The sequence below is a fragment of the Orcinus orca genome, chromosome 16 (genome assembly GCF_937001465.1).
Source record: "Orcinus orca chromosome 16, mOrcOrc1.1, whole genome shotgun sequence".
Classification (NCBI taxonomy): Eukaryota; Metazoa; Chordata; class Mammalia; order Artiodactyla; family Delphinidae; genus Orcinus; species Orcinus orca.
This window is the reverse complement of record NC_064574.1, coordinates 15,126,093-15,151,526: the sequence shown is the minus strand read 5'-3', so window position 1 is coordinate 15,151,526 and position 25,434 is coordinate 15,126,093. Positions and strand designations below refer to the sequence as shown.

Sequence of the window (25,434 nt, the reverse complement as noted above, 5' to 3'; positions counted from 1 at the left end):
TCCTCCTGAGCCAGAGGCTCTGGAGACCTCAGGCTAGTCACTGCGCCCTCCTGGGCCTCAGTTTCCCTAGCCGTAAGACGGAGAGTGGGACTCAGTCATTCTTAAGGACTCCTCCACAGCAGGGGCTGGCAAACTCCAGCCGACAAGCTGATCCCTGGTTTTATAAGCAGCTTCCACTGGAACGCAGCCATGCCCTTTCGCTTCTGTATCTCTGTCTGTGGCTGCTTTCCTGCTACAACAGCAGACCTGAACAGCTGCGACAGGGACCATATGGCCCCCAGATGGAAAATATTTACTATCTGGCCCTTTACAGAGAAAGTTTGCTGACCCACTTCTAAAGTATGAACGCTCTCCTAGGCTTGATGGACTGGGCTGGTGTGGCTCTGATCTGATTAGAACAATTCACAACAAGTCCCGTCCTAGTCTCTCTACCGGAAGACACCAGGGTGGGTCCTCCTCCCACGACCCCTGCCTGAGTTTGGATAGTGGCGGCAGGTCGGGCAGTTTCAGGAGCCGAAGCATGGTGCAATGGCGCCACCTGCTGTGAGTGCCTAAAAGCACTTGTGCCCGGAAGGACCACTGGCCAGCAGCTCTCACAAGGCAGGGGAACAGCTCACAGGAGCAGACCAGGCCTCAGAACCATCGCACATCAGAGCTGGCATCTCACCTCCTCCCTCTCCATTTTATAAAGAGGACTTCAGTCTAGAGGGGTGGTGCGACTTGCCCAAGGTAGGTGAGCAGAAGGCCCAGGTCCCAGAGGCCCATAACCCTTCTGTGTATGGTCCATGGACAAGCACGTAGGCATACAGTCCTGGCCATGAATCCTAGCACGGCCGCTCGTTTAGGGTCTCGGTCCTGTGGCTGTTAAAGAAATTTCAAAATACATACTTAAATGACATTTAATCTGTTACCAATATTGACTTGACCCTCAGAACAACTCTGAGATAATTATTATCCCCACTTCACAGATGAAAAAACCGTGGTACAGAGAGGTTAATAATTTGCTTAAGGTCACACAGCTAGTAAGTCACAGAGTCAACATTCAAATCAGGCTGTGAAAGCATTAAAGTCCCCAGGATATGAAACTCGGTACCTATTTTTTCCTGCCTGCAGGTGTGGTGGGGCCCTAAGAGAGGGCACTGGGGCTCAAACAGGAGCACGAGAGACATGGGAGGCCTGGAGTATGACCAGTCTCCCCAGGAAGGCCCAGGCAGGGAAAGGAGGGGAGAGGTCAGGCCCACGCCTCCCTGCCTGCCCCCATACCTCCAGGCAACACAAGGTGGCCGGAGGACCGTAAACCCTTTATTTCCAAACTATAAATAGATCTGCTCTCTGAGAAAAGACGCTCTCCAGGCGATGAGGCCCCATCTTCTCCATCTCCCGTTCCTAACTGGCCCACAGTCCAAACCCGTTATACCTCTGAAATCACCACCTTGGCTCTCAGAGCCTGGCAAGTGGCTGTGACGCCAGCACCGCTTGGGCCCCGCTCCGGCCAGGTCTGAGGCTGGCCTGGTGCTCACCCCTTTGACCAACTCCCTGCCCTGGCCCACCACGTGGTCACGTGCTCTCGAGGCCAGCCTGGGAGAGCCCGGCCTGCTGCTCCCCAGCAGCTGGGAGGGGCCGCCCGGGTCCCCGAGCTGCTGACAGGTGTGAAGGCTGGGGAGCGGCCTGCTTCCAACCTGTCCCACGGCTGATCACTGCTGCCCCTGGGCCACAAAGCGCCCCTCCTCCTCCTCGTTGTCCTCTTCCTCCGGCTGGCTGGTCCGGAGCAGCAGCTCCAGGTCGGGGCTGGAGCCCAGCCCCTTCACGGGCTTAGGGCCGCTGTCACCTGAGGACAGAGGCAGCCCAGTTACAGACCCAGTACCGTTTTTCTTGGTGTGGCCTGACATGAGCATGTGCAGAGGCCCCCAGGCCCCCCCCCCACCCCCTGGAGACGGTCCCTGTGACTTCTCGGAGGAGTGGCGGTGGCGAATCACCAGGCAAACTTCCTCAATGAGAGGGACAGCCGGTGCAGAGGCAGCTGAACTGTGCAGACCACACCGCAACTGCTTTGGGGAGTCAAGAGCCACCTGCCTCTTTCTGGCAGGGCTGGTGGAGGGGAGCCTGTGGGGCTAAGAGTCGCGGGGAGAACGTCATCAGGAGACGGGCTCTGGTTACCTCTGGAATGCAGGGCTTTGAGGGCGATGTGCAGGGATATTCCCGAGAGGCAGAGGGCGAAGCCCAGCCAGTTCAAGAGACTGATCTGATCGCCCAGCAGATGAGCTGCCAACAGCAAAGTGCAGACTTCCTGCAGGAAGGGGACGTGCTCAGGGGGAGGAGGTGGAGGGCAGGGGCCCCGGGCACACCCACAGGGTAGAGCCAGACCTGCCAAAACTCCCGGGGCCTGGGCAGGCTGGCCTGCAAGGCAAAGGCAGAAGCCTCCCCAAGCTCAGCGAACCAGCCTGTGACGCTTTTTCCCCCTTTGTGTTACTGAGATGCAGCAGGAGGAGGTGCTTTTCACAGGGCTGTCAGGACTAGCAAACAAATGCAGGCTGGGAGCACAGGGTAGCAAGCCCACAGCCATGCCCACAGGAGTGGAGGAAGCTGCCCTTCCAGAAGGCACCTGCGGATGGAGAGCCTCTGCTGCCACAGGGGAATGAAGTCACACTGGGCTCTATAGGACACACACTGGTCACGGGGTTTTTCGTACACACTGACTGCAAATGGGACCTGTCAGACGATGCATTCTGAGAAGCACAGCTTATGCCTCATCATTTGGTTGGCAAGACCCTCGGGGAACCCTATGCTTCTGGCTTTAGGCAACACTGCTCCAGTATCAGTGTCTGCCTGGTCCATGGCCCTGAGCAGGAAGGAGTGAGAGAGGGTGGGGGAAGGAAGGGGAGAAGTGATGAGAGGAGAGGGTAGGGGTGCTGCTGGACAGCAGTAAAGGCAGGATTGGCGAATGCAAGGCATGCGTGATAAAACCATCCCTTACTGTGCCCATGGCAGACATTACCAATCAATCACAGAACTCTACGCTAATGAGTCTGACTGGGGGCTTCTCAATCCTGGCTCCAGGTCACTGCCAAATGACCAGAGCTGGCATTCTTGGTAAACCGTAAATGCATCCCAGGACTAGTGGAGTCAGACCTGACTTTGAATCCCACTCGGCTACCTCCTAGCTGTATATCCTTGGGTACGAGCAGCTCTTCATGTCTGTTTCCCCATCTGTGAAGCAGGGATGTGCATCCCCACCTCACAGGGCCATGGTGATGGAAGGAGTGCAGGTGACAGCAGAGTGCGCAGCACCCTAACTAGGCACTTCCATCTCTTCTCTGCAGGGCTCTGGGATGTAGGAGCTGGGACAGCTCAGGGGTCTCCCCTCTAAGACAGGGCTTAAGACTGTACTCCCCTCCAAGACTGTACCTTAAAAATGCCAGCAATGGAAAGAGTGAGGCTGGAGGTTCTGGAGACCAGGAGGAACTCAGAGAAGCCCAAACCAAAGGCGAGAATCCCGCCAAGGAAGAGGCTCCCAAGTACCCGCAGGAGCAGCCCTGTGTCCTGGAAACGGAAGATTTTCTCAGATGTGGACAAATGGAGACCTGCAAGCAATGGGAGGAGAGAGCGGGAGGCCATGTCCTGGGTGTGCCTGCCTGGGCGGCCTCACCCTACCCAGCAGCCGGGTGAGCTTTGCCTCTGCTGCACTGCACACTCACTGCACCTGCTGCCTGTCTGAGGCCCTGAGCACAAGGACGGAAGGTGTCAGAGAATCCACGGAGGTGGCCTGAGACTTGGGGAAACCAGGGAAGCCCCGGGGCAACACAAGCCAGAGATCCTTATAGGGAGTGATGGGGAGGCTTCTGAGCCTCTGGGCTAGAGTAGAGGGGGCTGGCACTGCAGAGGAAATCGGGCAGAAGCGCCTTGCTCCTTCATACGTCATGTACCTACCCGTCTTTGGGGGAGGAGGGGTGGGGGAGGGTGACTTCATGTGGCCTTGGCAGCTGTGATACCCCGTGGGCCAAAGAGAGATGGGACAGCCCATCACATGAGGACTGTCAATGTCCTGGGCCACTGGAGGAGTACCTTAACTTCAGGTGGGTCACCTCTAAACAGGGATGAAACTCTATCTGTACAAACCTTCTCCATTTAGTTACAAAGCTGTGGGGTTTAGCCAAGACATGCCCCCTTTCTGGACCACAGTTCCCCCACTGATTAAATGAAAGGGTTGGGACTAGACCGGAGAATATAATTTGATGAACAGTTCTCAAAAAGTAAACACACACACGTACAAAGACCTGACAAAACCACGGCCCCTTGTTCCAGAGACACCCACACAGGCCTCCACGCACCAAGTTGCGCTTAGACTTTCAGAGGACCCTTGGCCCTCCGACACTGCCCATCTGAGAGAATGGTTCCTTTCCCTGCAGGAAAGGCCCCTGGTATAGAAGCAGGCGTGAAGCTGAACCCCCGACTCAGCAAATGGACGCCTGTGGGAGCAGGAGACTGGCCGAGTCCTGTGAGATTTGGGGGGCGGAAGCACCAAAGAAATGCAGAGTGACAGTCCCCCTGGGCAAACAGCCTCCCGAGGTAGGACATCTTGTCTGGTGCTGGGCTCAGCAGTACGGCAAAGGCGCTGGCAAATTGAAGGGAATTCGGGGAAGAGCAACATAAGTAATGAAGGCGCTTGGGGGATTAATTTACCAGAAAAGATTAAAGGAGCTAAATCCCTGCAGCTCTGCTAAGTGATGACCAGCAGGGGCTCTCGGGTGGGGGTTTGCAGAGACGGGGAATGGTGTGAACACCCAGGAAGGGAGGGAGAGTGTGGCGTTTGGTGAAGGGGGCATAAGGAAGGAATGGAGAGAGATTTTAAAAGGGAAGAGAAAAGGAGGCTGCAGAACAGAAGTTTCCTGGACGGCGGAGCTGCAGAATAATCTTCTCCGAGGGGTCTGAGACACTTCACTGCTTGGAACTTGAATGGACGTGGGACGGAATTCTCTGTAATGACCCCGAGGACAGAAGGCACTCAGAGAGGAAGGATAAACAGATAGGGGACGAAGACTCGTTCCAAAACACTGGGGAAAGGAAGGCGGTGGGCCCCCTGCCTCCCCTTCCCCCAGCCCCCCAGCCTAGACACATCATCCTGCCTCTGCCCTGGGAGACGCTGCTCACCTGCCTGGGCTCCTGTGTGCCGCCCTCTCCCCTCCCCCTCTCCCTTGCCCCAGAACTGTGCACTCGGCCAAGGCCAATCCCCGACACGTCTCCCCACGTCTGAACCTACTGTTCCCCCTTCCTGGGACGCCCGCCCCCATCAGGCTGTCAAAATCCCATTCATTCTCCAAAATGCACTGTCTGGGAAGCCTTGACCTGCCTTTCCACCCCACCATCCTGGAGCAATTCATGACCCTGTGCTCCTTCTAAAAGAAAGAACGCATCATGGTTAAGAGGAAGGACGCCGGAGCCAGCTGCTGGATCCAAATTCAGGTGTGGGTATGAGCCACGGGACCTTGGGCAAGGCCATCTCTACTTCTCTCCGCCTCAGCTTCTTTCATCTGCACGATGGGGCAGTAACAGCACTGGCACACAGGCTTCGGGGGAGTATTAAAGGAGTTCATACGCTTAACTGGATCAGAACAGCCCTGGCATACCTTTAGGGCTGTCTGCATTCACCGTCATCACCGCCTGGTGTATTTATTCTACACGCGCTTTCTACGTAGCATTTATGTGCTGGATTCCAGCCATTTGGTTTAAGTGTCTGTCCAGCCCCCAAACCGGGCACTGCTAGGGAAGGGACCACCATCTCTGATCTCCGTAACCTCTGCAGCTACCACAGTGACAGGCTTGAGGTGGGGATGGGAGCTTTGCTGCACTGAGGTGCCCCCGAGGTGGACGACCCCACGTACCTTCAAATACGGCAAAGAGAGGGAAGAGCCCCAGAAACATGAGCGGCTGCAGGTGGAACATGGTGTCGATGGGGTTCTGGAGCCCTGCAGAAAGGGACACGGGCGAGCCATCAGGCCTGGCCCGCCTCCACCCCGCCTGGTGCCTAGGCCCCGCACTCACCAAGTTCCGCCTTCTGCAGGAGCATCTGCGTGAGTGTCCAGCGAATACCCCCGATGAACGAGGCACCCAGCACCAAGGCAAAGCCCTCAGCGTTGAACTGTGTGGACTTGTAGGTGAACATGAAGAGGCCCCCGGCGATGAGAAGAACCACCAGGACCAGCGCCGCACGCTGAAAGGATGGGGAGCAGTTGCAACCACCTTGGGGGTCTCAAGTTCACACCCAGAGTTTGGGGGCCAGCAGCCACCTTGGCTGCCCCTGGGGCGAGACACCCTTCTACCTGCCCCACCCTGGGGTCCTGGCCAGCCCCTGCCCGTCGGTGTAGCAGGGCTGACATCCAGCCAGCATGTACCGAGATCCTGAAATACGGTAGTGCTTCCCTACAGCTGTCCTAGGTCCCCACGTGGCCCCAGTGGCCCCCCCGGACCCAGGAAGCAAAGGGCTCTTGCTGTACAGCGGGAAGCCCGCAGGACCCGCTGCCCCCTGAACCCTGTCTCCTTTGGTCACTGCTCCTGCCATACCGGTTTCTAAATATTCTCAGTAGCGCCCTGTGTCCAGGTCTTTCCTCAGCGAGTTAGCGCCACCTGGGCTGGGCTTATCTCCTCGGTCACACGCAGTGACAAGCCACTGCTCAGGTTCCCCTTGCTATTCTTAGCATCTGTGGGGGTAGGAGGAACACAAGAAAAGCTGGGGCCTCACCAGCTCCTCCAGCTTGAAGATCAGAGAGAAGATCAGGATGAAGAGGACAGCCGAGGATTTGGTCATCGTGTACCTGCGAGGGGAAGTCACCCATGACACACCGCTGCAGCTGGGGGCGCGGACCCACAGCACAATCAGTGGGCTGCAAAGGGTCGGGGGGAGACCCCTGACTTCCCTGAGGGCAGCAGGGCAATCTGGATACAAAGACCAAAGTAAGGCGGCCTGAGTCATCTGGGCTGATACCTGACCTTCAATCGGAAGAAATCTATGCCTAAGAGGCCTCTGCTTATCACCAGGGAGAAACTGAGCTTCCTGAGTCCTGTTATTTACCGACCCCTCAGTGCAGACCAGGATGAGGCGGGAAGAAGGAGAGAAGGGGAGAAAGAGAGAAGGCAGAGGCTGTGCTCGCTGAAGCGCAAAATCTGAGATAAGAAAATAACTGTTCCGCCTGCCCCTCTGTGCCCCCTTCTCCGCTGCCCTGTCACCATTCCGTCTGAACCCCCGGCTTCCCCAGGCCACCTGGCAGGGAGGCACGACACCCCCTCCATGCCTGGCTCACTGCAGAGGCTGGCGACTTCCAGGTGAGCTGCTGGGTGCCAGGGAGGCACGGAGAGAGCGAGGGGGTTGGGTCCCAGAGGGCAGTGTGATGGCTGGCCCGTCGGCCGGGCACACAGACACGGTGCTGGACAGAGAGCCCCCAGGGCGGTGCTGGGCGTGGCCGGTACTCACAGTGAGACGGTGATGTAGAGGAAGCTCCAGTTGGACAAGCCCACGTCAAGCGCCGTTGCCAGTGCTGCAGAGACACGGGCCCCACCGGACACGCAGCCAGGGCAGGCCCGTACGGGTGTGCCCGCAGTGAGCACACTTCTCCGTGAGGCGCCCGAATGCCCCCTGCCTTGGCCTGTAGGCCTGCCTTTCTCTGGGGTCCTCCCCGCCTTCCCTTCTACCCAGCAATTGAAGGGTTAACTCCTGGCCCCCCCCAAAAGAGGAGGGGGCGGCAATCCTCCACCTGACTGGCTGCGGCCACTGCGGCTCCCACTTGTTGAACACTTGGAACATCCCCCTGAGGAGGGAGGGGTGTTAGTCGGACCCTGACGCTCCCCGACTGGAAACTCTGCAGAGTGGCTCCCACCTCCCTCAGGATGAAACACACACTCCTCTCGGAGGACCTGGCCCTCCAGCATCTGGCCCGGCCACCTTCTCGGTTCGCCTTTCTCCCCCTTCCTCTTACCAACGCTGAGTCCTCAGCCTCTCGAGACACTTTCAGTTCCCTCTCAGACCTACCCACACAGCAACCCCACCCAGGCACACGAGTGCCTCCCGTCAACTCCCCCTCCGGGTCTCAGCCCACTCAGCCCCTGCTCCGGAAATCCTCCCCTGTGCCCCGTGGCCCCCAGGCGCCCCCCTCTGCCGCCCGAGGGCAGGCACCCTGTGCCCTGCTCACTACTGTGTCCAGGCCTTGGGACCTGCTCGGTGTGTGTGTTCAAGGGCGCAGTGCGGCCGGGAGAGCCTAAGCTTCAAGCCACAGAGGCTTCCTTCCTTCTGGTCCGGGCCTCTGGCTTCCCGAGCTCCCTCCTGCCTCCAGGGCCCTCCCGGACCAGCCCGCGGGCACGTACCTGTGGGAGCCACTCTTCTGAGGTAGTCGGTCCAGCTCAGCACCACGCGGGCCCTGTGGCTGGAGCACTGAACCAGGGCCCTGGACAGGGCAGAGAACAGGAAGATCACAGCCAGGTGCAGCATGGTCATGAAGAGGGGGAAGTGGAAGCTCTGTATGGAGCCCAAGCACAGAGCACAGACGGCGGTGCTGTTACTGCCTGCTGCCAGCCCCTGGCTCCCGCCTCCCGCCTCCCTCCTCGCCTCTACCTGGTGGCGGGGTGCTGCTTCAGCAGCTCACGAGGGCGCCGCAGTGTACAAGGGGCCTTAGGAACCCCACGGCTCCCCAGCTCATCCTGCGTGTCTCCCCCTCTCCTGATTTCCCCTCCATCCCAATATTTAAGGGGAATCCCTGGTATGGCCCTGTCGCGTCACTGGTGTGAGTGGCTTCCAGTGTGACTAGGTGAAGCCCGTGCCTCCCTGCTGTTAATACTGGGGGGCGCTGTAGCCCTGGCCACAGCCATCTCCCACCCGGCCGGGCGGGCGAGGCCCCCGCGTTACCTTGGTCAGCCACTTGTTGTAGAAGGTGATGCCGATGGAGAAGCAGTAGTAGAGAAGGACCAGCCCCAGAGTCAACACCGCCCTCCACACAAAGGCCACGTCGAGGGCCCACCTCCCCATCCGTGGAAGCTGCAGCTCCCCGGCTCTGGTCAGTGGGGGCGGACCTCTCCTGAAGATGCCCGCAGGGCCCGCAGGAAGGGCCAGTCGAGCTGGACCCACGACTTTCAACAAGCGTGTCTCCTGGCTGGCGCTCTCGCTGCCTCCATGATCGGGAAGCGTCCCCTGAGCCCTAGACTCTGTTCTCACCTAAGGGGCTGGTGGCCCGAGCCGACCCTCTCCATGATCAACTGCGTACACGACTCGCCGGACCCCAGGGCTGAGGCTAGAAAGAGGAAAAGGCCGTTCCGGTGGCTCTGGCAGGGGGAGGGCTACCCCACGTGTCCTCCCCAGCCCTGGCCTGCGGGGAGTGGCGCGAAGTGGACAGGACTGCAGGACGCACAGCTCCCTGTCACGTCCACTCTCCTGTCACTTCAAGTGGTTCTCCATGGATTTCCACCAAAGTGACCTTTTAAAAATGTAAATCTGATCATGTCAGAGAAGACTGCATCCCTTCAGTAGCTCCCAGCCTCCTACGATAAAGACCAAAACCCTTCCCTGGCTACGAAGGCCTGCTCCGCCCTGCCGGACTCTTGGTGTCCTCGTCCTGCCACAGGGCTTTCCTTTTCCCAAACCCATCGGGCTCTTTCCTGCTGCCCCAGGGAGCTGAACGCTCTGCCCACCCTTCATTCCTTCCTCAGCAGATCCTACTTATCTTCAGCTCAAATGGCATTTCCTCAGGGAGCACCGCCCCCCCCCCGCCATGGGCCCCCCTGAGATACAGGCTGCTCCCACAGCTCCCCTACTTTTCCTTCATCGTGTTTGTGTGAGGCTGTGTCCCCCAAGGGGCTGTGCACTCCGAGCACACCGGAGCCACAGTGCCCATGTCAGCTTACACCCACCTGGCACACTGTGCGTTCCCTGTATGGTTTGATGGCTCGATGCAAGAAAGGGCTTGTGATTTTCAGAAGATGGATCTGGGCTTTAAGGCGTTGAAAACGAACTGGTCAGTACTAGGGCGTGGACTACCAGTCAGTCAGAATTTGAGCTAAGTCTATATGCCATAGTTTACATCCTTTACCAGAAAAATAAATTCATGACAAAAAAAAAAAAAAAACCAAACCAAAACAAAAACCAAACCGGAAAAGCCACATCTCCCATGCCCTAGCCTCTAACAACCACTCCCATGGAGGCAGTGCCTGCCTGAGGGTCTTGCCAGAGGGAACCACTCCCTGCCTCCCTAGCAATCCAGCCAAGCCTAATGAGTGTCCAGAGCACGCAGGCTCGTGGGCTCAGGGAGACCAGGCGTGCCCGGGACCAGTGTGACCCACCTGCTGCCTCATCTCCTCCTCTGAGACACTCGCCCCCTGCTGAAATGCCACCTCCTTCTGGAAGCCTTCCTAGAACCATCCGATCAGACATACCTTACCTCCCCCACCCCTGGTCCTTTCTAAAAGGAGAAATCACATTCAGTTCTATACTCTGGAACCTGGCTTACCGTGTCTCCTCCCCCAAGGCAAACTGGGAGCTGGCACAAGGTTTTGCCCAGAGGACACCCTAGGCTGTGGCTCTCTTCAGGAAACTCTGGAAACCTGTGCTGTTTTGGGGAGACTCTCCTAGCTTTTAGTGAGTCGGGAATATGGGAGGACAGTCCACATAACTAAGAACTGTTAGGCACCCTGCATGACTTCAACATCCACAGAGGTGAAAGATCTATTTATAATTCCCTGAACTTACAACCCAACTCTGTTTCACATGTAACACAAAGTAAATTTTCCATGGGTCTCCTAGGCACTAAAATGTCCAATAATACCTATGCCATGTACACCGAGGGGAGACTGAACTGTTTTTGATAAAACGGTACCACGAGTTCCCAGTTTGGAAAAACGACCTCATCTGCAGACACAGCAGGCATGGTTTTCAAGCTGCCAACGCGACATGGCTGCAGCCACCTGCACTGTGGCTTTCATACCCCCAGAGGCTCTACCAGAGGTGAAAGCGCCCACTGCTTCTTCGTGGTTTCTAGTACCGCAGGGCCCAGGAACTCACATATTGAAACATTTTATCATCAATTATTTTCCTTTTATTTATTTCCCTTTTATATTATGGTTAGGGGATCGTCAATTTTTTTAAAAAAAATTATGTGTAGGCCATTTTCATTAACCATAAATTTCCTTTGCGGATAATAAGGGGGGTTGTTACCAAAATATCTGTCGTTCAAAAGAAGGTGTTGTATCCAGTGGGTTGAGAACCGCTGTGCTAGGTGATCTCCTGTGGTCCCATTCCTTGACATGTGAGCTTACATCTCCCCAGTGTGGATCCCTCTCTCCAACCTCCTCAACTCCACAAGAACATCCCACTGCCTCCTTGTCCTTTTCGGTTGAATATCTAACATCAGGTGTCTCACACATAGCCTGTCCAGGGCTGCCTCCTGTTTTCCAGGAGTAATCCACCCTCCGTCCAAACCTCCTCTTCCCACCTCAGCCAGGGGCACCATCACCTGGTAACTCAGGCCAGAAATCTTGTTCTCACCCTTGACTCCTCTCTTTCCCTCGGTCCACATTCAATCAGCAAATACTGTCTCCTCTATCTTGAAAAAATATCCCCAATAAGGTCCCATCTCCTGACTTCCACCACTACATCCGAGTCACCATGCTCCCTGCCCTACACAATGCACTGGCCTCCTATACGGTCCTCTCTGCTTCTGCCTGCAGCCCTCACAGACTCCTCTCCCCCAGCCAGAGAGTGCAGCACGGGGGCACCAAACCTACATCTAACAGAACTTCAGGCCTATGCTCTTTCCTCTATACCAATGTTTCCCAACTTTGGCATTATTGATATCTGGGGCCAGAAAATTCTTTGTTGGGAGAAGGTCTGTCCTGTGCACTGGATCCCTGGTCTCTGCGCACTAGGTGCCTGTAGCATCCCTTCCCCCTCATCCCAAGCTGTGACAACCAAAAATGTCTCCAGGTGTCGCCAACTGTTACCTGGGGGCAAAACTGCTCCCTGTTGAGATCGACTGCTGATGTCCCACAGGCAACCACGGGGCGTGTTGGCACTAAGGGAGCTTTCTCCTGGCACTCCCTCCCTGTGGTTCCCCCAGGGCTCCCATGCCAGGGCAGTCTGCACCCTCCTGTGAATCGACTTCTTGAACCTTCTGGCTTCCAGTGGGGTTCCTGCTCCAACACTGCCATGCCTTCCCTCCACCGTTCAAATCCTACCCTTCCTTCAACGAGCCAGTCCAGGTCCCCCACCTGCAGAAAGTCCCCATGCCCACCCCAGCCCACGCGGAGCACCTTCTCAAAGTCAAGGAGGCTCCTAACTGGCGTCCCTGCTTCCTCTCCCCCGCTACAGCCTGGAGTCCACCAATCAGCCCCAGAGGTGGTCTGAGCACAGAAAGCAGACCAGGCCCTCTGGGGCTAACCCTGACTCCTCAGCAGGCCCAAGAGGAAGGCCTTCCACCCTCTGGCCTCTGCCCATATCTGCAACCTCATCTTCCCTCCCGCCCACCCGCCACGCTGGCCCCTCGTTTGTCCAACACATCAAGCCTGTGTCTTTCTCTGCATTTGCTGTTCCTTCTGCCCGGTACACTCCTCCACAGACCTGTGCCTGGCTGAACATCCTGGGCGAGGGGGAGCCCTCCTAAGCCTCCTGGCACCTCCCACTACCTGACGTTTCCTTGTTTGTCCACGTGCTCACTGCCCATCCCCGACTCCCACCCCACCGCGGGACGCGGCCTCTCCAAGGGCAGGGCCGGGGCCGCGTGATGCCAGCCTGGACCACGTCGCGGGCGCTCGGAGGCCCGGACCCCTCTACGACCGGTACACTGAGGCCCGGGATAACGAGCTCCCCGGGGGGCCCCGAGCCGCGGCGCGCGTTGCCAAGCCGGGATCCCGCTCCCAGTCCCGCCCGGGTCCACCTCCCGACCCCGGGAGGGCGCAGAAGGGCCGCCGCGCGGCCACTCACCTCGGCCGCGGAAGCTCCAGGCCCGGATCCTCCTGCCGGAAGTGCGAGGCCAAGCGTCGCCACGGGGGGGCAGTTCTGCCGGAAGCCGCTGAGGGCCGAGAGGGGCGGTGTCGGGGGCGGGGAGGCGGTCGGGGGCCGGTCCTCCTGTGCCGTCTGCGGGGCCCATCGCTGTGCGCTTCCGCTGCTCGGGAGACCCTTGGGGCCCGACGCCGAGACTCCCCTCGTTCGGTGTTGTGTCTCCTGCGCTCAACCAGGGTCTCGGTCTGGAGCCTCGGTGCCTGTTGCGGAGCCCTGCGCATCGCGGGCAGCCAGAAAACAATCACCTACTCACAAATTAAGTATTTACCGTATTCCAACACAGGGCTGGGCAACCATGGAAACACCGAGCTGGATCTCTCCTGGGCTTTTTCTTCTGGGAGCTCAAGCCAGCTGGGGAGTGATGTCAGAGGCATTAAGTTTTAGGACTTACAAGATCCGTGGGAGGGAATAAATAATAAACATTTGTGAAACATCTTCCGTTGGCCTGAAAACTTTATGAGAATGATCTCAATTTCATTAAGTTGAGTAAGGGGAGAGCATCCCACACAAGAGGAAATAAGGAGGCGAGGAGAAGGCTGGAGCCCGGCTTGGAGTCCACTTGTTTATAAGGAGAGTTAACAAAAACCATGGTTGGAAAAGTAGCCAAGGGCCAAGTTGCAGTAGTCCCCAAAATGCCAGCTAGGGAGTTGAGGTCTTACTCATCTTTCTGAATGGATTAAAAGGGTCAGAGCAGGTCGAGAGAGAGAGAACCATTTAGGCCAGGGCAGGCTAGGGTTGCAGAGTGAAGCCCAGTTTGGGACTTTTTGCCCCTCCTGGACTGTGGCTCTAAGGCTGGCTGCAAACAGGAGTCCTTGCAAGTGACTCAGCTGGGCTCCCTGGCCTCTCTGAACAGAAGGCCCAAGGCCAGAGTGTAAGTAGTTCTTTATGTAAACCGCTGCTGCCCTGCCCCCACCAGCTGGCATCACCAGGCCTTCGTTCATTCAGCACTTACCAACACCTACAATGGCACCCAAGCTCTTGGCTTTATTGAGTCCTCAAGGCTGCACGTACTTTCTATGCCTTTTGAAAGCGCTTGTCCTCGCCCCCTTCTCCTTCAGAGGCAAGATAAAGTATCTACTTCAACACCGCCCTCATTCAAGCTTCCCAGCTACCAAAGCTGAGGTTTGAGCGACAGAGACAGTGTAGAGCACCAGCGACACACAGGGTGAAGAACATGTCTTCTTTGTCAGGCACTAGTACTCGAGCTGTTCCCTGGCTGTGTCCCTGGCAGGGAGGAGAGGGAGGCCATGTCCTCGGGGGTGTACAGTATGCCTTTCCCTGCTATACCTGGCGGGCCTGAGTGGAAAGCACTTTGTCCTGGTGTGACAATCTGTGAGCATCCTTAACCAGCAGGGGTGTGTGTGTGTGTACATGTGTGTGCAGGCATGTGCGTGGTGGGGCAGAGTCGCTGAAGAGGAGGAAGGGGCTCTGGGAAGGCGGCTGAGGGCTCTAGCTGGAGCTCTCCAACGTCTCCCAGACACAGTGAAATGAACGCTTGTCAAGGTGAAAGCTCCCTTGGGCAGGGAGCAAGTACAGAGAAACAGCTGTTAATGGGAACCAGTTTGTACATGAAAGAGTATTTATTGAAAACATGGTTACTGACAGGAAGCTCCTGGCCACTCTCAGGTTACAATCTTGGCTCACAACTGGAAGTGTTTACCTTTTATTTTTTTTGGCCTCCCATTTTATTTTCCCTCAAATGTTCCATACTAGGATAGGTAGATCTTATATAAATATATATACATGTCTGTATAAGTATGGCCTATAGTAAAGAAAATATATAGTACACTCTTCATTGGGCAGTACCCACCATGCTAGGCTACCAATACTGAATGCCACCGTGTCCATGCGTGTCCAAGGAGACGGGCTGTGCGTGTGGTTTACAAGTGCTGCAGCACCAGGGAAGCCTCACTGGCACAGCTGTGGCCTCCGCTGGCCCCAGCCGGCTGAAATCATGGCCAATGGCAGAAATCACAGCGCTGGGGGAGGGAGGGAGGGAGGCTAACCTCCCGAGGGCTGGAAGGCCAAAGGAAAGCAGACCGGAGGGGCCGCAATTAGGTGAGGTGGGAGCTGTCTCCCCGAGGAAGGAGAAGATATAAATGTGGCGGGAGGGGAGTGGAATCTAGTGACCTCACCACAGTCTAGACCCAGGCTTCATCTGGGCTCTTCCTTGAGACTAAGAGGGTGAGACTTGGCCTGCATGTCTCTGACTTGCCAGGATGAGAGACAGAGCTTGTAGGGAGACACGTCCATCTGCCCAGACAACTGTGTGGGCAAGAGGATCCGGTGGCTCCAGAGACCAGAGATGTCAGAGATGAACCTCAGCAGCACGTCGGCCCTGGACGAGGCCAGGTGAGCCCTCACGAAGACGGCAAAAGCAAGGGCAAGGCTGCTACTGAGCAAAGGCCAAGGCTTCCACTTAGATCTGAGACACAGGCCCGGGTCACCCGAAGGCAGCCTCTCCAAGGCTCTCAATATGCCCAGCACGTCTGTCCTCTGGGGCGGCCTTTCCTGGGCCAGCTCTCGCCCGCTTGGGGATCCAGGCAACTGGCGAGCAGGGTCAGGAAGAAAAGGTGAGTGGCCGTTGTTAACTCCGGCTCAAGAAGCAGTTTCTTGGCCTGGAAGGCAAGGGCGTCTGCTGTTTATTCCTCACGGCCCGACCCCAGGCTCCCCGGTGATGGGGACGGCAGAGCACCCTGCCTTCACGGCTCAGAGTGCACAGGGACCAAGAGGAAGCTCTGGGTGGCCCGAGGTGGGTCTGAGGAGTGACTGGCATTGACTGGCCACCACGGTCACTATAGATTCTGTACAAGCAAAAGACAAGGCACCAGACTGTGAGTGTTCCTCCTGGGCCGCAAGTCCCTTGCTGGGTACCGTTGGCTCCGGCTCTGGGCTCAGCCGTAGTGATAGACAAAGTCGTAGCTGCTGGGCTCCTTGGGCACTGGCGGCGGGGCCTCAGGGATCTGGATGTTCTCTAGGTCCAGCAGCCGCAGCTTCATCTCCATGCTCAACAGGGTGTCCAGGTCACTCTTGGTCAGCTCGCTGGACATGTCCTTCCCCAGAAGGGCACTGAGGCCGTCGATCCAGATGCAGTACTGTGAGAAGTTGCAAAATGTCACTGGTGGACCCTGGTCAGCGGGAGGTCCTGCCAAAGTCCCTTTGCTGACAGGGCTCACACAGCCTCTTTGGGCCCTATTCAGTACAGGCAGGACTTATCTGGGATAAGAGCAAAGGTAAACTGGGAAGTGATTGTTCACTTTCCCAAAAGACCTTTTGATTTTTATAAGGGATTTACATTTAAACTCCCTAAAATAATATGAAGTGTGATTTTTAAAAATGCAATTAATAAATACAGCAAAAAAAGAACTAAGAACAGGGACACCAACTAGTTTCTCTTTAGAGAAACCTGAAATTGCCCCGGAAATTTGTAATGGTGGGGGGGAGCACATATTAGGTGAAAAGGCAGGAAACAAAAGGAATATCTGTAGAATCTCAATTTTGTTTCAAAAAAAAGTTAAAAAAAAAAAACAACCGTCAATAAATGTTAAGAATAAGTACTAGAAAAACTGAACTAGAGGGTCTCATGACAAGAGGGAATAACAAAGAATTCTCAGCCCATCCCTCCCTAACTCCTGTTCCATCTTTTTCCTGCCTTTGCTCACCTGTCTCCCACCTGCTAGTTCTTCACTTCTTCCCAATCAAACTCCACTGGCAGCTCAGGCCCTGCCTAAGGGTCTCCTCTTTCAGAAGCCCCACCTCCAGTTCCCTCCACTGGCTCTCAGAGCTCACGAGACATGTATGCTCTCAACCACAGCTGCTTTTCAATATCTAGCATCTTCTAGTGCTATAGCTGAAACTGTAGTCCCCGTGTAAAGAGGACCAGATCCACCCGGCTTCAAAGCCCAGGTCAGATCCACTACAACATATGCCCAGGGCCCTGGAGAGGGAGGATCTGTCAGGCTCACTTGGGTGGGTGGCCACGCGGAAACTGAAAAGAGGAGATTTTCCTAGTTCCAGGCAAATAAGTTATCCCTAGTTGATCCTGTCTTTCTAACGACAACCTACCACTGCTGCTAAGAGTGACCTGGAGAGCCCAGCTCAGGGGGAAGGACCCCCAGCATGGCAGATCCTTGGTGTCGGCAGCCTTCGTCACACTCTGGGGCCCCTGCCTTTAGGGGGATGTTTCTGTTCTGCCCACCCCTCCCCTCCAGCTGCAGGCACAGAGAAGGCCTGGCTGCCCAAGGCAGCGCCACGCTGCTCACCTCATACTTATTAGGTGCAATGAAGTTTAAGGTTTCGTCGGGGTCATACAGGATGGAGAAAGCCAATTCCAGCACCTCCTAAAGGAGAAAGGGCTTCAGTTATTTGGAGCAAGGGAATGGCCTGAGCCCTACATACCAAGAGCTTGGTCAAAGTCCTAGTGACTTGGCACCACCACTAAATATGCTGATTCAGATGTGATGTCATCAAGGTCCCAGGGCTCATGCACAAATGTGGCTGGAGATGAGAGCACCGGTAATCAACCCTCACTAACCCACCTAAGTCATGCCTAGGATGTGGTGATACTTTCTAAGATTGGAGAAAAATCATTTCTCAACACTCGGAACCTTTGAATGTCAGAGTCCACGACTGTATATTACCTTACATATATATCTGGGTAATTAAACTGAAAGTCTTAACAGTTTAAAAAAAACACCACAACAGAAACAAACTGTGGCCAAAAATGGGACGACCTGAGCATCAACAACATAACTGTAATGACTGAAACAAATATAATAGGCTTAAATCCATGAGTTCACAATACCACTAAAAAACCAAAGCAAAACACATGCACAAAATAGGTCACTGCTGGATGATACCAGGGAACTAAGTCCTTGTTTTAAAAGTAGGTACATAAGAGAAAAGAATCAAGCGTTTATCCTCCCTTCTTATAAACTGCACCACTGGGAAACCACCATAGATGATGGCAAGTTTCTCTTTAGAGAAGCAGTTCGACTAATAAACGAAAAGGGATGAGCGCACTAGAATATCACTAGTTTGCAAACCTTAATTTACTAATGAAACGAGGCACTGAGCATCCAGAGTCTGCTAACATCACAAAAAAGACAGACAACCAGACATTATGTGCCTCTTGATAGAACAGAATACCATCTAGGAAGGAGTCTGGCCAAAATAAAAAGGTCAAGCCTGAACTGGATCAAGCCTCTAGATCTCTCTACCAATTTACAGATCTGGGACAGAGGAATGCGCTCAACTACACCACAGGGACACAATCAGCAGATTTCAGACTCTGGGAAACTACCAAACAAGCAACCTGGTTTCTTCAACTAATAAACTGCAAAGAGAAGGGAAAAAAAAAAGAGCTGCAAAAGATGGAGGGGGGCTTCCCTGGTGGCGCAGTGGTTGAGAGTCCGCCTGCCGATGCAGGGGACACGGGTTTGTGCCCCGGTCCGGGAGGATCCCACATGCCGCGGAGTGGCTAGGCCCGTGAGCCATGGCTGCTGAGCCTGCGCGTCCGGAGCCTGTGCTCCGCAACGGGAGAGGCCACAGCGGTGAGAGGCCCGCATACCGCAAAAAAAAAAAAAAAAAAAAAAAAAAGATGGAGGGGGAACTTACGAATTAAGAAACTTAAAAGACTTATCACAGTGCAGAGACCCTATTTGGATTCTGATTTAGCAAACTAAGTGGGTATGAGTGTGTGTATGTGTGCATGCGAATACACATACACATATTTTTATAGAGAGAAACGATGACATTTTTAAGACAATTAGTGGAAAATCAAACATCAATGGCATACTTGATACTAAATAACAACTTTTTATTTCCTTTTAGGTGTGCAAATAGTACTGTGATTATGTTAAGAGAGTCCTTATAATTTAGAGATTCATTCTAAATATTTACAGAAGAAACGATATAATACTTGAGATTTTCTTCAAAGTAATAAGGGAAGAGGGACAAGTGGATGGGTAGACTTTGCCCTGGTTGATGAGGCTGGGTGAGGTGTCTATGGGGGTTCTATCTATCTTGGTGTCTGTTCAAACTGTTCTTAACAAAACATTCAGGATGAACTTAATGTGAGACAGCATGGGGGCAAGAGGTCACGCACCTAGAAAGCAACCACCACCGACTACGCTCCACGTATCACTGTGACAGCAGCTCAGACTCTGGGCTGCCTCTCCACTCACCTTGTTCTGTTTCAGAGCACTTTTCTCTTTCATGTGGGGACAATCTTTCCCAGTGACAATGGCCTTAATGTCTGCAACAGGAACTGATAAATGAGGGGAATTAGTTTCTGGAAGCTTTATGTTGCAAGTTGGTCCTTGCATCAGTGCTGGAAGGGACGGCCCAGCCCCCAGACCCACAGGGCTGTATGAGTTCAGGGAGGGTTCCCCGCTCCGTGGTCGCTTCGCCTGGACTCTCTGGCCTGCTGCGCTGTGTCAAGTCTAACTGGGGGTGGGTTCAGGGCTTCTGCACTGTCTGCCTAGGGAAGGGGGCCTTAGACACTCACCTCACTTCCACTTCGTGGCGATAAAGATGACAACGGCCACGAGAGCCAAGGCAGCTAATAATTACTCTTACCCCCTGCCAGCCATTGTTCTAAGTGCTTTACATATAGGACTCATTCAATCCTCTGATGAGGGAAATGTGGCTATTATTCCCATTTTACAGAAGAATCCAAGGCAGAGGGGAGAATTAACTTGTAATTAATTAGAATTAACAGCAAAGCCAGGATGTGAATCCAGGCAGTCAGGCTTCAGAGCTTCTGCTCTTAACCACCGCCTTTCAATTTAGTCTCGTATCACCCTTTACAATCCGCAAAACCCATACCTGTGATCTCACTGAATTCTCCAAACAGCCCCTTGACCCCTAGGCCAGGTGGAGATGACCTCTGACCAATGCGGAAATGGGTTCAGAGAAATAACTGGCCCAAGGCCAGATTACCAGTTTGAAGCAGCCAGGACTAGAACTCAGGTCTCCTGACAGCAAGTCCAGCTACCATGACACCCCAACAGAGAAATGAACTTACTTTTCTCCTGCAGGGATTCGAATGTCACCTCCCCTTGAGGGTTGTCGTCCAAGTCACCGTAGTGCAGGACCTTGTGGTTCAGGGCCAAGCGGCAGTACCAGAAACGCTCTGGAACACAAGGGAAGACAGGCAGGTGAGCAAGGACATTTCCGGGAGAGGCCTGGGCACACGAGGGGCAAAAAGACGACTCATTCCCTGCCTGCTCCCCGCAGGGACTGCCTGGGCAGGTGCCCCCCGCAGTGCGGCGGCTCCGGGCAGTAGGGACAGACGGCCCAGCGCCCAGGCCCTCAACTCACCTTGCCTCCGGCGATTCCCAATCTTTCGGAAGCTGCTCCCCTCACAGAGCCGGTTCAGGCGTTGCTGCTTGATCAGCTCAAGGATCTCGGGCTGGATCTTCTCCCTCAGCTCCCTGCGGTGGACATGCACCGGAGTAAGGAGAAGGTCACGGGGACAGCAGGCCTTCTGAAGGGAGGCAGAGCTGGCACACGCACCCCCACCCTCCCCCATCACGGCACTTACACAATCGGCGGGGACTGGAAGTCATCCTGACTCATCCTCTCGGACTGGCGTAGTCGCAGAATCTCAGAGTAGCTCAGGCTCCGCAGTTTGCTCTTGAACTGATCCAAAGAGTTGGGTTTGGAGGGCAAAGCCCGAGTGATCTGCTCCCGGACTACCTGCATAACCTGAGAGAGAGGAAGGCGGCCACCTCAGCCCTGGTCTGATAAACGGATGCCAGGCTCTGCCCTCTGCGGTCCTGAGCACGGTGGGTACCACAGGCATCCACTGGGCGAGTAAGAGCACTGATTCTCTACTATTATCTCTTCTCAGTTACGTAGGACAAATGATGGATGGTGACAAATGGATTTTTTTTTTTGGCTGCACCATGGGGCATACAGGATCTTAGTTCCCTGACCAGGGATCGAACCTGTGTCCCCTACAGTGGAAGCGTAGAGTCTTAACCACTGGACCGCCAGGGACATCCAGACAAGTGCTTTATTTCTCATACATTCTGGAGTCAGAGAGGAGTAGGTTCAGATCTCAACTCTGTGCTTCAATCTTCTCCTTGAGCAAGTCACTCAACATCCTCAGGGCCTCACCTACTCATCCTTAAAGCTAGAGAAAGGAAGACACATTTTCGATAGAGGTTGCCACAAGCATATGAGTGAGACGCCATCTGGATGCACAGTGCCTGGCACACTGTAGTGTGTTCAAAACATGTGATAGTTCCCTTAAAACAACAACAGCTAAGTAAAAAGCAGGACACCATCTGCACATCCAGTCGGCTCCCCACCAACGAAGGAAAAATCTACAGCAAAAAAAAGACCAGAGGGGCTTCTCTGGTGGTGCAGTGGATAAGACTCCGTGTTCCCAATGCAGGGGGCCCAGGTTCGATCCCTGGTCAGGGAGCTAGATCCCACATGCCTGCTGCAACCAAGAGTTCGCATGCCACAACTAAGGAGCCCTCCTGCTGCAACTAAGACCCGGCACAACCAAATAAATTTAAAAAAAAAAAAAAAAAGACTAGAGGGAAACATAAAAATGGTCATTGTCGCTGGATAGGGGAATTATAGATAACTTTTTCTTCTTTATATTTCACAAATTTTTTACAATGAGATGAGCAGCTTCAAAAGAGCCAACTCCTAGATAGTCAGCTTTTGAGGGTCTAGCAGTGCTGTCAGAGGGTGGACTCAAAACGCATCCAGAAATGGCTACTGGTAAGTACCCCTGACATGCACTTCACTGCGGATCCACCCCGATGTCTCCATAACATCTGCAGTTCACAAAACTGCCACAGTGCCTGCACAGAGTAAGTGCTCAGTAACCCACGCTATCACTGTTATGTTTATCCTCCTGCCCCCGAAGGAAGGCCGGAGGGGCCAGTACTGGTCCACCGGGCAAATGAGGGGCCCGGCAGGGAGACACCTGCTCAGGGTTACAGAGGGGACTGACGCTCTCAATGCCTCCGTCTTATGACTCAGTGCTGCAGACCACACTGTCCTCCGGCTCAGGTATTCCCCAGGCTCTGGCCAGCTGTCACAGACTGTCCTGGGATGGTCTCAGCCCACAGGCCTCAGAGCTCTGTGACACCGACCTTGTTGAAGTCCTCAGCTGTTGCCCTCATCTCCTTCCAGGTCTTGTTCAACAGCTGGATGCAGATTCCAAAGAGCTCTTCGAACGCTCGGTCATGGGTGAAGAACATCGGGTGGTAGTCGTTGCGCCCTTCATTTGCTGTGGAAGAGGAGAAACGGGGAAAGGGTGAAGCTGGGAGCCCATGTCCAGAAACCTGGGATCCTCCACACCAAAGTCTGGAGGAACAGAACCAGACTGAGGACCGAGAAGGGTAGTGGATGGGGGCGTAGCTACTGAACATGCCAAATCACCAGCTCAAACAAGCCACAGCCACGACTCCCATAGACAACAGTAGACGGATTGTAGCTCTCTTGGTAATTTTTAAAAAGTACAGTAAGGCTGTCCAGTCCCATGGACACCTAACTCTATACCGTCGAGTCTCACCAGGCTCCTGAGTACAAGCAATGGCTGAAGGAAGGGGGCAGCCACCCAGACTTACGCAGTTCCCCGACCTGTAGGATCTCACAGAGCATTCTGGTGAGCTCAATGGCACTGCGGCCAAAGGGGCACTCGTGCTTGTCTTCTCGGCTGCTGTTCTCCAGGACAATCTGTGGGCAGAAGAGGAACGGGAGGGTGAGGGAGGCAGGGAGGCAAGCGATGCGGCATCAACACAGAGAAAGCTGTTCCCCAGCCTTTACCCGGATGTAGGTGTCCTGATGGACTTTCGCCAAGTACAGCATGTTGTCCAAGGCCAGCATTCCAGGAGGAGTCTGGGTAAAGTCCATTGCTGGGTTGATATGGTTCTGTAGAGATAAACACACCTGATTTGAGACTCGGTAGACACTGCGTGCGAGCTCACCTGAGGGGGATCCCGATCACCCCTCCACCATATGCCGCCCGCACGTCACACCTGCCTCTGTTGTAGCTCTTGTCACGTGCCCATCTCTACTACGAGGCCGTGAGCTCAAGGCCACTGGACGGTGCCTGACTCGTCTTACATCCCCCCTGCCTAAATACTGCTGGGTGCCGAGCAGATGCCCAGTAGGTATTTAAATGAATTAGCTCCATTCTCAAGTTGTAGCCTATCACAACATATCCACTCCAGATTTTCAAAGAACCTAGCTGCTTTGATAAGAGGTCCCCTCTCCACTCATTCGGCTGACCTCCTGGGCCCTCCTACAGATGGGTTTGTTTCAAGGGGCCAAATGTGGCACACAAACTTGTGAACCTGCCACGGCCAAAGCAAAGCAAGTGTCAAGGCCCCTCCAGCTCCTTAGTGTCTTCTGTGCCAGGGCCACCATCATGTTATGAGAGAGGGTTGTCAGGGTTCTGTCTGGGTGGCCCTCTGACTCCCTGTCAGGGGAGAAGGTCTACCGGTGTCCATGCTCTGCGAAACTCACAGTAAATCCCAGCATCTTGTAGTCCTTGGTATACATGGCTTTGCGTTTTTCAGTCCCACTCCCGGGGACGTTGCTAGGGTCAGACTCTGCATCAAATGCAATCCTCCTCAGTTCAAATATAATGTCTCTTTGAGCCTGGGAGGTGAAATAGACAGTCAGCAGGTGAGTCGGCTAGTCAAGGGAAACAAGGAAAGGAAAGAGTGGGTAGAGCTTTTCCGGGCAGAACTCTGGCCCCGATCGATCTTTGAGGAGGCATCACCTCTAGCATCGCAGGACAGAGGTGGGCTTGGCCCAGTCACCCAGCAGAAAGGGATCATGGTGAGGCACAAAGCTGACACAACTAAGCACAGTTCCTGACACACAGCAGGTGCTCGATACACAGGGCGGAATGCACCACATCAAACAGCACACGATGCCAGCCAGGAAAGCTCTGTCCCACTTAGAACCGACCTGGTCATTGGGGTCCATCTTGGTCATCATCCTTTCTTCCAGAAGGTTAAAGGTCAGGACTTGCAGGACATACAGCTGATGGGCCATCTCAGTTTTGATGGGGCGGTTCCCTCGGATCACATGCTGGAGAGAGCAAAGGCAGGGAGCAGAGGGTTGGACTGATTTTTACTGAAGAGTCACATCCATGCTGGTGAAAAGACAGTATGCTGGGCAGGGGACAGGGCTTCCTCCCCCACACAGGGAGTTCCAGAAGGGGATGGAATATGAATGGGTCTGATTCAGGCAGAGATGATTCACTGCAGGCCTCAAGGGCACCATCTTTTTTTGTGCACGCCCCTGGCCGGGGAATTAACATTACGATGCGGGAGATCAGCCGCTGGACCTCATTCCAATCGATCCAGACAACAGAGTGTGCGTGAAGAGTCGCTTGCAGAACTGGACAGTACAATTCTTTTGTTTTCCCTTAGAAAAATAAAATGTTTTGGATGGCCTCACCGGGTAGAGAGGTTCCGAAAAGATCATTTTCTTTCAATCATCTCGAGACACCTACACAAAGAGGGGCATCTAACGCTCCTTGTCCGGCCCCCTTCTCTCCTACTGGTGTCCCTCCCCTTCCCTCTGCTCATTCTGGGTATGTCCCCCTCCCCATGTCCCCACACCACATCCCTCTCCTCTCCTCTAATTCTATCCTCCCCACCCACTCAGCTCACCACCTCCTCCCTGATGCCCACCAACCTTAGGTCCTTCTCCACCTCTCACGCTCCATCTCTGTCTTGTTCTACATGCCACAGCCCCCCTCTGTCCTCCGGGCTGACCAATGCTGGTTCCCGTCCTGTCCCTTGGTGTCCTGTTCCCTCGCCCGCAGTAGCCTCCTGCTCTTTCCTGCCTGCTCCCTTGCATTCCTCACTCCCTCTGTCTCACTCACCATCTAGAATCCTGTCGTTCTTGGTCTTTTCTTGCCCAAAGGAGACTCTTGCCCAGTTTCCCACACGTAACCGCCCTCTGTGCCCTTCGTGTTCTCTTACTCGGTCTAGCTCGCCTCTAGAGCCATGTTGTCCAGGATGGTAGCCACTAGCCATATGTGGCCACGTGCATCTAAGTCAGTTAAAATTGATTCAAGTTAAAAGTTCAGGTCCTCAGTCGCACTAGCCACATTTTAAGCTCAGGAGGCACAAGTGGCTAGTGGCTACATCCAATGACAGAGTAGAAGTGGAACGTATCAGAAAGTTCTGCTGTACTCTAAAATACTTAGCTTTCTAACTCTAGGTCAGCTCTCTCTAGAGCTTGCTCTGGTTCGGGATCAATCTCTTTAGATCTGTGCAGTCCAGTCTGGTAGCCACTAGCCACCTGTGGCTGGTGAACACTTGAAATGTGGCCAGTCCAAATTGAGATGTGCTGTAAATGTAAAATGTACACTGGATATCAGAGCCTTAGTATGAAAACAGAAAATGTAAAAT

The 25,434-nt window shown here is 54.5% G+C and overlaps 2 protein-coding genes across 12 annotated transcripts in view; both read right to left on the bottom strand.

The window, feature by feature from the left end:
* Window positions 1–1,289: 1,289 nt before the first annotated feature.
* Window positions 1,290–13,099, bottom strand: SLC35C2 (solute carrier family 35 member C2). Of its 4 annotated transcripts, none has more exons than XM_004272934.4 (10): window positions 12,953–13,099; window positions 8,891–9,272; window positions 8,353–8,503; window positions 7,466–7,529; window positions 6,737–6,809; window positions 6,040–6,208; window positions 5,880–5,963; window positions 3,406–3,581; window positions 2,158–2,287; window positions 1,290–1,828 (listed from the first exon to the last, which is right to left on the bottom strand). In XM_004272934.4, exons 2-10 carry the CDS (start codon window positions 9,008–9,010, stop codon window positions 1,695–1,697), a joined length of 1,101 nt encoding a protein of 366 aa, XP_004272982.1. In that variant the 5' UTR covers window positions 9,011–9,272; window positions 12,953–13,099; the 3' UTR covers window positions 1,290–1,694. The 4 variants fall into 4 exon arrangements, with proteins under 4 accessions (XP_004272982.1, XP_033289739.1, XP_049554813.1 ...); XM_033433848.2 differs by lacking the exon at window positions 12,953–13,099 and adding an exon at window positions 9,889–12,457; XM_049698856.1 differs by lacking the exon at window positions 12,953–13,099 and having other exon boundaries at window positions 6,737–7,529; window positions 8,353–8,432; window positions 8,891–9,030.
* A 1,492-nt stretch (window positions 13,100–14,591) lies between these two features.
* ELMO2 (engulfment and cell motility 2) overlaps window positions 14,592–25,434 on the bottom strand; it is a 38,540-nt gene continuing 27,697 nt past the window's right edge. For 6 of the 8 annotated variants that reach the window (XM_033433842.2, XM_004272938.4, XM_049698854.1 and 3 more), the window contains 11 exons: window positions 23,978–24,100; window positions 23,528–23,662; window positions 22,826–22,930; window positions 22,627–22,735; window positions 22,150–22,286; window positions 20,577–20,740; window positions 20,354–20,466; window positions 20,058–20,165; window positions 19,216–19,298; window positions 17,293–17,370; window positions 14,592–16,125 (listed from right to left, as the gene is read on the bottom strand). In XM_033433842.2, the coding sequence (XP_033289733.1) occupies window positions 15,925–16,125; window positions 17,293–17,370; window positions 19,216–19,298; window positions 20,058–20,165; window positions 20,354–20,466; window positions 20,577–20,740; window positions 22,150–22,286; window positions 22,627–22,735; window positions 22,826–22,930; window positions 23,528–23,662; window positions 23,978–24,100 (1,356 nt within the window). In that variant the 3' untranslated portion in view covers window positions 14,592–15,924. Of the gene's footprint in view, window positions 16,126–17,292; window positions 17,371–19,215; window positions 19,299–20,057; window positions 20,166–20,353; window positions 20,467–20,576; window positions 20,741–22,149; window positions 22,287–22,626; window positions 22,736–22,825; window positions 22,931–23,527; window positions 23,663–23,977; window positions 24,101–24,335; window positions 24,440–24,902; window positions 25,231–25,434 lie in introns of those variants that run through there. The other 2 variants (XM_033433845.2, XM_033433846.2) reach the window with 2 other exon arrangements.

Bases quoted from the DNA above. Each gene is read 5' to 3' on its own strand.
- SLC35C2 (XM_004272934.4), bottom strand. From the start codon at position 9,010: ATGGGGAGGTGGGCCCTCGACGTGGCCTTTGTGTGGAGGGCGGTGTTG. The intron at 7,530-8,352 runs GTACGTGCCCGC...GTGTCTCTGCAG, and splicing joins CAGAAGAGTGGCTCCCACAG to CACTGGCAACGGCGCTTGAC. The intron at 6,810-7,465 runs GTGAGTACCGGC...TTCCCCTCGCAG, and splicing joins CTCTACATCACCGTCTCACT to GTACACGATGACCAAATCCT.